The sequence below is a fragment of the Pelobates fuscus genome, chromosome 1 (assembly GCF_036172605.1).
Source record: "Pelobates fuscus isolate aPelFus1 chromosome 1, aPelFus1.pri, whole genome shotgun sequence".
Taxonomy (NCBI): Eukaryota; Metazoa; Chordata; class Amphibia; order Anura; family Pelobatidae; genus Pelobates; species Pelobates fuscus.
The window spans coordinates 437504568-437519892 of record NC_086317.1 but is presented as its reverse complement, the minus strand read 5'-3'; the positions used below and the strand labels follow the sequence as shown (position 1 = coordinate 437519892).

Sequence of the window (15325 nt, the reverse complement as noted above, 5' to 3'; positions counted from 1 at the left end):
ATATCATAAAACACAATTTCCCCCTGGAAACTCAAATGTTTTGCTATTTAAAAAAAAGCACAATCACTTACAGTCAACCAGTTCTAAGTATATGAAGCACAAAACAGACTCATTCCTAAGTAAATATTTAATGGTTGGTGTCACCATTTATTACAGAGGAACAGCGAATTTGAAACTGATACAAGAGTTTCTATAGTGCTTCTACATACAAACTGTAGCAATACAACATGAATCCATTTTTTTCTATGAACTTTTGACTGAAATCTCATATTTACAGCTGTTTAAGAGTATAAAATATATGAACTTTATCCACTAAAGGAATAGATTATATGGTACTAAAACTATAATACAAACACTATAAAATGTGTTCCTCACTATTTGATGAAATCTTATTTGATTGATGTCATTGTCCAATGAGAGTAAAACAAAAATGTTTAATCTTATTAATAATATCAAATTCAATCTGCAAAGAAATATGTTTGTTGCCACATAATTAAAGGAACATTATAGTGTTCTATGGTTTCAAACTATGTATTTAGGTGTCACACTTCCCTGTGAGGGTTTGAAATGTGAGATTTACTTATCTACCATCTCTCAACGCTCTCTATCCTGTCGCTCTGAGCTATTGGCTGAAGTAATCAGTCTCGATGATCTCAGCCAATCCAATGTTTTCCCATAGGGAAACATTGGGAGGCCAGCGCACATGTGTGGCAAAATGCAGTGCTGTCCCAATCAAATGCTGCATTAACAGCAGCATTCGATGGAGAACAGAGTATGACTTTGCTCTCAACAAGGAAGTGTCTCTAATGGAAGTCAGCCACTAGATGTGCTTTAAACGGAAACTCCAGTGCCAGGAAAACAATCCGTTTTCCTGGCACTGCAGGTCCCCTCTCCCTCCCACCCCCCCAATCCCCGGTTGCTGAAGGGGTGAAAACCCCTTCAGTAACTTACCAGAGGCAGCGACGATGTCCCACGACGCTGCTTCTTCCCCCGCCGCCGCTCCTCCTCTGTATTAAGTCGGCCGGTGGCGGACGAGACTGAACCCGCCCACCGGCCGGGGAGACCTAATGTGCATGCGCGGCAATGCCGGGCATGCGCATTAGAGCTCCCCATAGGAAAGCATTGAAAATGCTTTTCAATGCTTTCCTATGGGGAATTGAGTGACGCTGGAGGTACTCACACAGCGTGAGGACGTCCAGCGACGCTCTAGCACAGGTTTCTAGTAGACAGCCACTAGAGGTGGAGTTAACCCTGCAAGGTAATTATTGTAGTTTATAAAAAACTCCAATAATTACACTTGCAGGGTTAGGAGTAGTGGGAGTTGGCACCCAGACCACTCCAATGGGCAGAAGTGGTCTGAGTGCCTGGAGTGTCCCTTTAACTCTGCAATGGAACCATTACAATTTATATAAAACTATAATATATTACACTGCAGGATTAAAACTACATGGACACCGATGAAGTGGTCTGGGTGGCCTTGAGTGGTCCTTTAAAGGAAACTGCAATCTAAAGATGACCCTGTTTGTTTAAAAAAATAAAATAAAAAGAAATGTATAAATGGTGCATTAAAATGTATCCCATAATTACAAAGAATAAATAAATTTTAAAAAGATACATAGAGGCAGGGTTTGGAGGGACATTTGAATGGACACCGTGTTCTCAGAATTCAAGGTGCTGCCACAGCACTTCTTAATATCTTTATATTGTCTTTTTTCACAAGTTGCAATGATCCATCTGGTCATTGCCCTACTCAGTGCCCTGGACTTGCCTGAGTGACTCCGCTCTTGCTGCCTCTGCAATAGTTTGCACCTTTGCTGGATTCAAGGCAAGAAGCACCAATAGCGTTACACACTTTACACTGCCCCAGAGATTGTTTTGTTTCAGATTTGGCATACCTTTAATGTGGTCTAACCCAAATATAATGAGGTGGCTGCTCCTACATTTGCATATTGTGCACCCAAATTAATGGGAGTGGGAGTTATCTTGGCCATAAAGCTATTTTCTGTTGGGGGTGGGATGGGGGAGGGGAGCCTTCTGCTCATCACAATAAATGTTGCCTGCATATAAATTCTGGATGACTGGGTTAATATCCCATAATAAAGGGTTACCTGTTAAGTATCCTATAGCTCCCATCCTGGCCTGTTTATCTGGAAATGCCAGCACACGTTAAATCTGTGCACCAGCTGGGTGCAACACAAGTTATTTTCTAGATGGGCCCTATGCCAGGGTGGAACATGTTTCTGGGTAGACATCAATTACATCCAGAAATTATATATTTTTTATAAATTGACAAAAGGAAGCAAAAAAGGGGAACATACAAAAGGGTGTTCCAAAATCACAGAGAGGAACATGAGAAATGAGAGTAAAAGAGGGAAGCATGAAAAGAACACTTCAATGCAAATTAATCTCAAATTTAGGTTTTACCTTAACCCACATTTCGCCTAATCGAGTATATATGCAAAGGTGGATTGGGCTACTCCTTATAGAAGATAGACACTACATTCCTTTACCGACACATCCTATCATTTAAGGATCACTATAGGGTCAGGAACACACACATGTATTCCGGACCCTATAGTGTTAAAACCACCATCTAGCCCACCTGGGCCCCTCATGCCTCCATAAATATAGTAAAATCTTACTGTATTCAAGCCTGAAGCTGTAACTCTGCATGCTGTTTGACTCAGAAAAACAAGCAGTCTGCTGACATCATCAGAAGTGGTAGCCTGATCCAATCACAGTGCTTCCCCATAGGATTGGCTGAGACTGACAAGGAGGCAGATCAGGGGCAGAGCTAGCATGATTCAAACACAACCCTGGCCAATCAGCATCTCCTCATAGAGATGAAGTGAATCAATTAATCTCTATGAGGAAAGTTCAGTGTCTGCATGAAGAGGGAGGAGATACTAAATGTTTGGATGCATTTTAGGCAGCCATGACCCAGGAAGGATCTCTAACAGCTATCTGAGGAGTGGCCAGTGAAGTTATCACTAGGCTGTGATGTAAACACTACATTTTCTCTGAAAAGACAGTGTTTAAATCAAAAAGCCTGAAGGCAATGATTCTACTCACCAGAACAAATTCGATAAGCTGTAGTTGTTCTAGTGACTATAGTGTCCGTTTCAGAAAGCTGGTGTACACTATTATAAACTTACAAAATAGGTTAAATGCAGCATTTACACCATTATTTCCATGGACACACATACATAAAAAAGAAATAATATAGCACATAAAATTCCATTACACTGTGACCTATGCTATATGAAATATTCCATTGACACAATTTTGTATTTCTCTATTATTAAACAGAACGGACAGAGCCACGCTGCAGAATTACTTTTTCTCGCTTTCCCCCTGTGTGTATCACAATGACTTCTCCAGAAAAGGATTCCACTATAGACGTGAATAAAGAGGTGCATAATCTGCATAATACAAGTTATTTATAGATTGGAAGTCACTTCATTTTGCAATCAAAAAGCTTTAGTAAATATTTCTCTTTTAGCAAAATTACATATTTGGGTGTAAAAAAATAATTAAAAAATTGCACTTTTGTGCATGAGGGTGGGGTTGCAACCCGGTCTCATGTCAATTCTGTGCAAGAAATAAGTCCGTCGCCAGTGAGCACTGCATGTATGCGACAGACGTTCACAGCTCATCTATGTCTCTTGCCTCAATTGTTTTAGTCCTCCAGCCATACTTACCTCCCTATAATCTTAAATCGCTGTGTTTTTTTTCTCCCCCATCCCCTCCCTTCGGAGGCATAGAAATCAGCAAGGGGAGTGTAGTGCTGCATTCCAGGTAAGTTTTAGAACTTTTATGATTTATGTATTAAGCCTTTTCTTTGTTCTCTGAAAAGGCAGCGTTTAAATTGAAATGCCTGCAGGGACATGCTAAAGACACCAGAACTACAACATTAAGCTGTTGAATGACTACAATGTCCCTTTTAAAATAAGCCATACATAAAGAAAGTCACAAATCTGTGGTATTTCATTTTTTGCAAAACTGTTCTGCATGCAAATAATTTACAGATACATTGATTATTGTACATGTTATCTATTTATTTGATGCAATCAATGTAAAAGCATACGTTAAAGAGGCTCTGACACTGACTGGGGTCTTTGCATAATTTGCAAAGACCCCCAATAGTTACTGCTCCGCTCGCCGAAGGGTGCAGTGAAAGACGCGTTATACTTACCTGAAACTGTCCCTCGCGGCTGACGCTGTCTTCTTCAACTTCTGCCGCTGCAGCTGCCAGAAGCAGATGTCAGCTTTGTACTTTTGTGCATGATTACAAAATTGATTCTATTAAGGATCCCGCAAGACCACGGGATACTACATAGAAATAGCCTTTGTCCCGCTCAGTCATCACTTCAATGTGGCTGTTTACACCTTCACAGAAAGATAAAACAACTGAAATGCTATAAAATGCTAAAGGTTTTCATTTGTGAACATACTACAAATTAAACAGTATTATTTATCCATATCCTTGAATCATGACTTTTTGTAGGGGATTTTACATCTAGACATGTAATAACAAAAATAGGGCCTCACCGTTTCACAAGTAAGACATCTGGTTTCATTAGTTAATGTTCCCTGAAAGATCTCATGAACCCAGGTGGGATCTGGTGTGCTGTTGTTGTTCTCGTTGTCAATATTACCATTGGGTATTCTCCCATTTTGCTTTTCTTGTTTTCTCTCTTCTTGCAAAATGTCAGCTATCGTGTTGAGCAGATAGTTTAAAAATTCATGAGCATCTTGCTGCATATAATTGTCAAAAAGCTCTGAAATAAAAATATAGTTTTCAATTTTATAGTCTACGTACTGTTTCACAGCTCCGATAATATAGTGAATAAACCGTCACATCAAACATTCCATGCATGAAGCTCGAGGGGAACAAAACCATGGTGAGCAAGTCTCTACATTACACATACATATATTCATTTGCAATCCATTTACCACTTTGTTGCAATTCTCCACAATGTGTTTTTCACACGTACTTCAGAAAAAAAGCAATATGAAAATGGGTTATTTCTGTAAGCATAATTTATCAGTCATCTTCTGCTGTCCCACAGATGAATTTTGCTTTTTTGAGCATAAATTACTTTAACCATATGATTTATGGCAAACCAGAGACTAGGTGAGTTGTCACTAAATGAAGACACTATTGAATTTACAGGGACTGAACTCAGGAGAAAGCTGTTCATATAGATCACAAAAACTAGTTCCCATCTCTGTGCAACAATTTGTAGTGTAAGATGTCGAGGGGCACTCAGCAAAGTTTCACTGTGAGATAGAATGAGTCACAGCTGTGGGATCGAGACTGTACCAAACTCGCAATGAAAGTTTAATCATTGTTTCGTTTTAGGTCTACACACAGTTCCACCAGGTCAGACAGAGTCCAAAGACAAGAAATATATATTATTTTTTTTAATAAAAACAAAAACCTGCATTTTGCCTGTTTACGATTTCCAAATAATAAAGCTTGACTTAAAGGATCATTATGGGGTCAGGAACACAAACATGTATTCCTGACCCTATAGTGTTAAAGCCACCATCTAGCCCCTCTGGGCCCCTCAAATCTTACTGTATTCAAGCCAGAAGCTGTAGATCTGCATGCTGTTTGCCTAAAAAAAAAAAAAAAACAAGCTGTCTGCTATCATCATCAGAAGTGGTAGCCTGATCCAATCACAGTGCTTCCCTATAGGATTGACTGAGACTGACAAAGAGGCAGATCAGGGGCAGAGCCAGCATGATTCAAACACAGCCCTGGCCAATCAGCATCTGCTCATAGAGATGAATTGAATCAATGAATCTCTATGAGGAAAGTTCAGTGTCTGCATGCAGAGGGAGGAGATACTGAATGTTTGCATGCATTTTAGGCAGCCATGACCCAGGAAGGATCTCTAACAGCCATCTGAGGAGTGGCCAGTGAAGTTATCACTAGGCTGTAATGTAAACACTGCATTTTCTCTGAAAAGACAGTGTTTACAGCAAAAAGCATGAAGGTAATTATTCTACTCACCAGAACAAATTCAATAAGCTGTAAAAAAAAAAAAACATCTCTTTTCTAGAATTTAAAATATAATTTGTAAGGTTGCATTTACTAAGGGGAAACAAATGCTATTTTGAGGCAAAACGCAAGTGAAGGTTACATTTACTTAAAGGGACACTATAGTCACCTTTACAACTTTAGCGTAAAGGGAAACTTCAGTGCCAGGAAAACAATCAGTTTAGTAGACAGCCACTAGAGGTGGAGTTATTAACCCTGCAATGTAATTATTGCAGTTTATAAAAAAACTGAAATAATTACAGTTGCAGGGTTAGGAGTAGTGGGAGTTGGCACCCAGACCACTCCAATGGGCAGAAGTGGTCTGGGTGCCTGGAGTGTCCCTTTAACAAAGCAGTTTTGGTGTATAGAACATGCCCCTGCAGCCTCACTGCTCAATCCTCTGCCATTTAGGAGTTAAATCCCTTTGTTTATGAACCCTAGTCACACCTCCCTGCATGTGACTTGCACAGCCTTCCATAAACACTTCCTGTAAAGAGAGCTCTATTTAGGCTTTCTTTATTGCAAGTTCTGTTTAATTGAGATTTTCTTATCCCCAGCTATGTTAATAGCTTGCTAGACCCTGCAAGAGCCTCCTGTATGTGATTAAAGTTCAATTTAGAGAGAAAGAGATACGATTGTTTAAAGTAAATTACATCTGTTTGAAAGTGAAACCAGTTTTTTTTTTTTCATGCAGGCTCTGTCAATCATAGCCAGGGGAGGTGTGGCTAGGGCTGCATAAACAGAAACAAAGTGATTTAACTCCTAAAATGACAGTGAATTGAGCAGTGAAATTGCAGGAGAATGATCTATACACTAAAACTGCTTTATTTAGCTAAAGTAATTTAAGTGACTATAGTGTTCCTTTAAGGTGGGTCGCACAATTCATCTTTGATCTTATTTTTATTAAATTGTGGTGTTCCGTGAGCCCGCCATTTTGGTGCCTCTCAACATGTAGGGTAAGGACATAAAGGGAATAACCCAAAATGTTTGTACCTTATGTCCTTGCAAATGAATCTTTTTATAGCACTTGGTGTGCACATTTGCAATTGTTTGCGCTGCCCTCATTTTTTCTATTTTTTGGATTAATTTACCCTGCCTGGACTTGCAGGGGGTGTCAGCAGCACAATAGGAAAAGTTTGTAATTTGATTTTCTCTGGGTACTGCAGTAACTCCTACCTCAGCTATATACTGGTCATGGAGTATCTCCTTTTACCCACAAAGTACAGACATATCAAACTCATTTAACTTAGACAGCAGACTAGACACAATAACCATTACATGCCAATGTAGTGATTGTGAAGCCATTAGGTTGTGTGTGCAGTACCTGGTTCTTGGTCAAACCATTTTTGAGGTGCTTGACCAAAATTGGGGTGTCCTTGAGGCATCCTGAAGCTGTCTAATAATGGCTGACATTGCAAAAGTGGAAGTTCAACTTCTACATTAACGCACAGTACCAATTTCATTCATATGTTAATACCATTCATTAGCTGAAACATGGAGTTAAAATATCAATATAATATGATGTGGGACTCCTCCATTAGCAACTTCAGGTTGTCAGGCTGTGAGTGCTTCACATTTCTTGAGTTTGGTCATTCTGCTTGAAAACCATTTGACCACAAACTCAAGGATGGTGTTCACATCCTAATGCCACCATCACCTTAACATCAATGGTGCTTTAACCACTACATCAGCAGGCAGTGTTTGCAGAACCTAAAATTCACCCAATAAAAATAAATAATAATACTATTTCCTACCTTGGTACTACAAGAACCTCTTCACTTGTAGTGCACAGCACACTGCATTGTGATCCAACCACAAACAGGAATATATTCCAATGTTTATTTTAAATTAATCTCTGCTACCATTTTGACCCATACATAATAAACTTACAGCAAGATTTTAGGCTTGGAAGCAGAGAACTTCTTTACATTTGAACTGATTAATCATATTTTATGAAACTGTTAGCCCTTATCTGTTGTTTATTTTTAATCTATTCAACATAAATTAGTGACTAAAAAGTGCACATTCTAAGAGTTAGGCCCATAGCAAGCTGTATATATGTTTAACCTTTATTATATTGAAGCAAACAAGGGGCAAAACACAGAAATACTATCAGATTCATCTTCGTGTTTCGATGATGCAAAGTATGAAAAAGTACACCGTAAACAGCACACTGCGAAAATAAACTGCAAACTGACAGATAATTCTGTCCTTGTAAGTTATATTTGCACACGCTTACCATAGATCTCAGATTCTATAAGTGGTTTATAATTTGTTTACACTTTGAGCAAATATGATCTGCCGTTTTGATTTCGTTATACAGGAAATACTGAATGTGAGTATGGAAGAATAATTTAATGGAAGTTGTACGTCAGAGAACGTGGAAAACATGTCAAATAAAAAAAAAACCTTGTGATTTCAATAAACAGCAAAAGTCTTAGCTGTTTTTTTTAACTTATGTCAGATTCCAGTGGCAAACAAACATGTCTTTTCTGCTACTTAGAAACATAGAATGTGACGGCAGATAAGAACCATTCTTGTCTGACAATTTTCTAAATACTTTCATTAGTCCCTGGCCTTATCTTATAGCTAGGATAGCCTTATGCCTATCTCACGCATGCTTTAACTCCTTCACGGTGTTAACCTCTACCATTTCAGCTGGAAGGCTATTCCATGCATCCACTACCCTCTCAGTAAAGTAATACTTCCTGATATAATTTTTAAACCTTTAACCCTCTAATTTAATGTCCTCTTGTTGTGGTAGTTTTTCTTCTTTTAAACATAGCCTCCTCCTTTACTGTGTTGATTCACTTTAAGTACGTAAATGTTTCTATCATATTCCCTCTGTCTTGTCTTTCCTCCAAACTATACATTTTAAGATCCTTGAACCTTTCCTTGTAAGTTGCAATCCATGAACCAGTTTAGTAGCCCTTTCTGAATGCTCTCCAAAGTATCAATATCCTTCTGAAGATACGGTCTCCAGTACTGTGTAGAATACTCCAAGTGAGGTCTCACCAGTGTTCTGAACCACGGCATGAGCACTTCCCTCTTTCTACTGCTAATACCTCTCCCTATACAACCAATCATTCTGCTATGATTTTCTGCTGCTCTATTACATTGCCTGCCTACCTGTATGTCATCTGAAATAATTACCCCTAAATCCCTTTCCTCAGATGTTGAGGTTAGGACTATCAACTATTCTATACTCTGCCCTTGGGTTTTTACGTCCAAGATGCATTATCTTGCACTTACCCACATTAAATGTCAGCTGCCACAACTCTGACCATTTTTCTAGTTTACCTAAATCATTTGCCATTTGGCATATGCCTCCTGGAACATCAACCATGTTACATATCTTAGTATCAACAGCAAAAAGACATACCATATCAAGATCTTCTGCAATATCACTAATAAAAGTAAAGAGAATGGGTCGAAGTACAGATGCCTGAGGTACCCTGCTGGTAACAAGGCCATGCTTTAAATGTACTCCATTGACTACAACCCTCTGTTGCCTGTCACTCAGTCACTGCCTTACCCATTCAACAATATTGGAATCCAAACTCAAAGATTGCAGTTTATTGATAAGCCTTCTATGTGCAACAGTGTCAAAAGCCTTACTGAAACCTAGGTAAGCAATGTCTACTGCACCACCCTGATCTATTATTTTAGTTACCCAATAAGATTAGTTTGGCATGATCTCCCTGAAGTAAACCAATGTTGTCTCTGATCTTGAAATCTATGTCATTTTAGATGCTCAACAAGTTGCCTGACTCCTCCCTACTACCTTTCTTGTGAATGGGTAGAATATTTGCTAACTTTCTATCTTCCAGTTTTCTGGGACTTCCTGTTAACATTGGTTAAATAAATCTGTTAATGCTAGTACACCACTAAGAACTTTGGGTGTGTTCCATCAGGCCCCATCGACTTATTTGTCTTTACTTTTGACAGCTGAAATAGAACTTTCACCTATAGTAAGATCTCATACCAAATCTCCAACAATAACTTTAGTATGGCCTCCTTGCGAGTTGGCTCCTCAACAACTTGTTTTAGAGACAATCCCAGTAGGGAGTTTAGAATATATGTGCTCCTGGCACAAGCAGCTATTTTGATTTTCCAGTTCACATCAGAAAGATTGAAGTCACCCATTATGATAACTTCCCCCTTCATGGTCATTTTAGCTATTTCTTCAACTAGTAGATTAACACTTTTGTTTGTCCTGGGGGCCTATAAATCACACCTACACTATCAAATTCTAACATAACACAAACGGACTCTACGAACATAGATAAAAGGGTTTATTCACTAAACAGTGGTCAATAATTAAACATTTCAGAATTAAATGCATTAGGTGCTCTAGGGATCGTGGTTAATATTCGCAGGAACTGCTTGTCAGCTACAATTTATATTTTAATGCTTATATTTTTAGAATTGTGGATTGGTTTCCCCATCAAAAGAAATACCATGCTTCCGCCAGAATTCCCTTATTCTCACCAAGGGTTTAAACAGTTCGGAATGCTTTTTAATGTTTTACTATTAAAGGGACACTATAGGGTCAGGAATACAAACATGTATTCCTGACCCTATAATGTTAAAACCACCATCTAGCGACCCTGCCCCTCTCCCCCCCCCCCCCCCCGCCTTCCTAAATATAGTAAAATCATACTTGTATTCAAGTCTGCAGCTGCTGGCTCTGCACCCCAGATGTTACCACTTACATAATTAAATGACATTTATTTCATATAGGCAAATAGTAAAAACAAATTCCGAATAACTGGGAAATAAGCGCAAACAGTAAATACCATTTTCCTTGCGTAATCTGGTAATGAACTTCTTTGGTGGTATCACACCAACTTTTTTCTTCTGTGTGGCTATGCTGTGGAAGAGGTCTGATAAGCACGTTAGAAGATTCTCCTTCTTTCTGGGTTGACTTTTATAAGCAAGTACTTTCTCCCGAAACGGACGGCAAAAATAAAGTGCTTGAAGAACTGAATTGCAGTAGCAGGTGTTCCCAAACTGAAAAAAAAGACACCAAAAACAAAATGGATAAAAATACAAAGTATCAAAACACCAGTTCTAGAGACTAACAACTGAGAATATTTACACTGTATCGAATGTGTGATATACTTAGTTATATTAGTTTACCATTGGTGAATTCTACATGACTTATAAAAGGGGGCCTGGCTTGAACGGGGATATTCCAAGAACGCACATTAATACATACATAGATATTCACTACACCATGAAATGTCCAGAATTGGTCTATAGATCACGAACCTACTGTCTGCTGCTCAATTCTCTACCATTTAAAAATTAAATCAGCTTGATTACAAGCCTGGTCATACCTCCCTGCCTGTGACTTGCACAGCTGTCCTAAACACTTCCTGTAAAGGGAGATGTAATGTTTACATTCTGTTTAATTTAGAATTGCTTAGCTCCTGTTCTGTTAATAGCCTTGAAGACCCTGCAGAAGTCTCCTGTGTGTGATTAAAGTTCAATTTACAAGGCAGGAGATAAAAACTTCTAATGCAAGTTAACAGCCGACTGAAAATGAAACGTTTTTTTATTTTTATTTTATGAAGGCTGTGGGAGTCACAGCCAGGGGAAGTGTGGACAGAAACAAAAGTGATTTAACTTGGACAGAAACAAAAGTGATTTAACTTATAAATTGCAGAGAATTGAGCAGTGAGACTGTATGGGGCATGATCTATACAGCCAAACTGCTACATTAAGATACATGTATTTTGATGCCTTTAACCCCTTAAGGACACATGACGGAAATATTCCGTCATGATTCCATGTTATTCCAGAAGTTGTGTCCATAAGGATACCCCTTAAGGACCAAACTTCTGGAATAAAAGGGAATCATGACATGTCATGTGTCCTTCAGGGGTTAAGACCAAAACAGCAGAGATGAAAACACAGCTGACTTGACATGTTTTCCACAAATAGAAATCCACAGGCATCACAATGTAGGGTGAAGAATAAGACAATTTATTGTGGTCCAAATGACAAAATCAATATACAAAGTTTTGGACGTAATGCCCATGATTGATATTGGTGGTTTGCAGACCTCCACCACAGTACACCACTATTAATCCCTTAAGGACACAACTTCTGGAATAAAAGGGAATCATGGCGGAATATATCCGTCATCTGTCCTTAAGGGGTTAAAATTAAATTTTTTCCAGTTTGACTATTTTGCCATGCAATTTTGAAATCGCTGTGTCAATTTCTGACAATTCACTATTTATTAAACAGCTAATATAGAATATATAAAACATCCACAATGATGGTATTAAGGATTGATATACATAAAATCAAAGCAATCTGTGTGTGACACTCCACTGCCCAAATAAATTATTTAGTAGATATTTCTCCAATGAAAACATGCATGCATTTATCTATATGATATATTTAAACTGAATGCAAAAGCTGCAGTTCTTTTGTCTTTTCCAGACCTTCCCTTATACACAGGGAGACTCTGCGGCTGTCCAACCAAAGACCAAATACAGCTCAACGAGAAGTCTTTGCAAGGAAGGTACTCTGGGCAATTGCTGCCTCTTGAGTTTAAATCCACTGAGCTAAAAAGACAGGTTTTCGGAATGACAGCCATTGGGGTATAAAAAGGTTACTTCATAAAAGTGACACTTTCTGTTAAAATCTGTACTTTTTGGTAAAATGCACCTGAGCAAGCTGCAGTGTCCTTTTAAGTTTAAATGGTCTATAATTCAAAGTGAATGTTAAATTGTAGGCCAAAATAGTTTAATGTAAAACATATAATATATAGCTACAGCTTTTTTACGAAAGGCCAGAGGATAAACCGTATAAACCTGTACTAACATATTAATGTCAAATATCTCTTAGCTGTCAAACTGCTGAATTACCGGTATATGATGCTTGGCCATGCAGAAAAGAAAACAAATCTTGCAAACAACACTTCACTTACTGCCATTTCCTTCACAGCAGGTGTGAAACAAGCTTTACTCATTAACATGAGAGAGTTGATCCTTTGGGATTACACCCACTTGGGAGACTCACTCGTGCCATTACTGAAGAAAAATGTCCATGTATATATCAGACTGATTAGTCACTTTCTTTCTCGGAATATGTTGTTGCATCACGCATAACCTGGGGTTGTCATATACCAAATCAAAATGGACTCTTTGGAGTGGCTTTTAAAGCAGGGTATGCATTGATAATGCATCATTTTGGATCTCAATTTGTTGCCAAACAAGTAGGAAGAGTGCAAAAAAAAAAAAAAAAGAATTTAAAAAAAATAAAAAAAAAAGCATGTGTCTAAAAACAACTTTAGCTTCTTAAAGGGACACTCCAGGCACCCAGACCACTTCTGCCCATTGGAGTGGTCTGGGTGCCAACTCCCACTACCCTTAACCCTGCAAGTGTAATTATTGCAGTTTTTTATAAACTGCAATAATTACCTTGCAGGGTTAACTCCACCTCTAGTGGCTGTCCACTAGACAGCCACTAGAGGTCACTTCCTGGGAAACCTGTGCTAGAGCGTCGCTGGACGTCCTCACGCTGTGTGAGGACCTCCAGCGTCGCTCGAAACCCCATAGAAAAGCATTGAAATGATGACATCGCCGCTGCCTCAGGTAAGTCACTGAAGGGGTTTTCACCCCTTCAGTAACTGGGGATTGGTGGGTGGGAGGGAGAGGGACCCTCCAGTGCCAGGAAAACTGATCGTTTTCCTGGCACTGGAGTTTCCCTTTAAAGCGGTTTTGGTGTATAGATCATGCCCCCATGCAGCCTCACTGCTCAATTCTCTGCCATTTTTTTTTTGTATTCTATCTTTTAAAAAACATTTTTTTATTATTCTTTGTTTTTATTTAGATGACAGCATTTGGTATACATTGAGTTGGACCATCAAACAGTAACAAATCAACATACGATGTACATAGCAGGTGGTAAGACAAAAGGAGGTACGAGAGCTGAACTGAACATCTCCATTTTAAGTTTCAAAACAAAGCAGTAAGCCTAAACAGTGGCAATATAACAACCCTTCATCCGCCCGGACCCGTGTTTTTTAGGGTGCTTATTCCAAAATGGGTAATGGTAAATATCTGGTATAATGCCCTGGATTGATAGGCTGCCATACAGGCAATATAAGGCAGGGTAGGTAGTGGAGGTGCATCAACTCTATACCATAACGTTGCTCATTTGTAAAAAAAATAAATAAAAAAAATACAAAAAAAATAAATAAAGCATAATATACACAAGAAAGAAATAAAAAATAAAAGAAATTAACCTTTCAGCCTTAGTAGGGGCGACAGGCAGACCCAGAGGTGAGTTGTAAGTAATTTCCGTCGCTGTTTCATCTTTGCCACGCTGATCTCTCAATGTCCGCATATAAGTGCAAGACTATGAGTATGTATAGGCAGCATTGCACCTATGAGAGTCATTAGCCAATACCTAACATCTTATGTCATTAAATTGGTCAGGAAACCTCTAATGTGGTTTATACATGGTGGTGCAGGCAGCAGAGAATCACCCACTCTATATCAAACAATGGTTAGATATAAAAGATAATAAAAACAACATATAAAAAGGAACTAAAACATCTTAGCTCGAGCTAAGGAAACGCAAGTGGACCTCCGGGTGAACAGATTGTGACTGCAGCCGCTGTCTGCTTATGCTGAATGGTATTCACTATCAAAAGTGGCACTGTAATTCCCCACAAATATGCAAACAATATCACAACTTTAATGAGCAGAATGTCATTGGAAACTTCTTATCATGATATTTGCTAGTTCAAGAAAAGCTTTTGTGGGTAGTAATTGGCGAACCAAGCAGTGGAGTCTCTATCGTACCTCATCAAATCATGCTTAATAAAACAAAAAAAACCATACAATAATAAAATAAAATCAACTTAAACAGACTGAAACATAAGCATCTTAGCTTGCGCCAAAAAGGCATGGAATACAGGTGAATAAGGGAACAAAGTCTTGTAACAAAGTGGGAGTCCCATGAACAGGAGTCAGCCCTCACCCTGGTGTACTGCCAAAGTCTCAGCAATCATCCCCATCTCCGGTTGTGTTAGTTGGCTGTAGGCCCAATAAGTTGAAGAATTCTTTAGGGGAGGAAAGGTAGCAGTGGTTGCCGGCATGAGTAGCAGTGAGGCCTCTGCGAGGTCTCCATTTATAGGGTACACTTCTAGCTCGGAGCACCGCAGTAACTATGGAGTAGCGCTTGCGCCATTGTAGGATTTGATAAGGTTGGTCCCTACATATTAGAAGTTTAATATTATTGTAGTCAATG

The 15325-nt window shown here is 38.8% G+C and overlaps 1 protein-coding gene across 1 annotated transcript in view; it reads right to left on the bottom strand.

The window, feature by feature from the left end:
• USP12 (ubiquitin specific peptidase 12) overlaps positions 1-15325 on the bottom strand; it is a 71870-nt gene that overhangs the window by 15552 nt on the left and 40993 nt on the right. The window contains exons 3-4 of the mRNA XM_063429566.1: positions 10849-11062; positions 4552-4781 (exon numbers count right to left, since the gene is read on the bottom strand). Coding sequence (XP_063285636.1) covers positions 4552-4781; positions 10849-11062 — 444 coding nt within the window. The remainder of the gene's footprint in view (positions 1-4551; positions 4782-10848; positions 11063-15325) is intronic.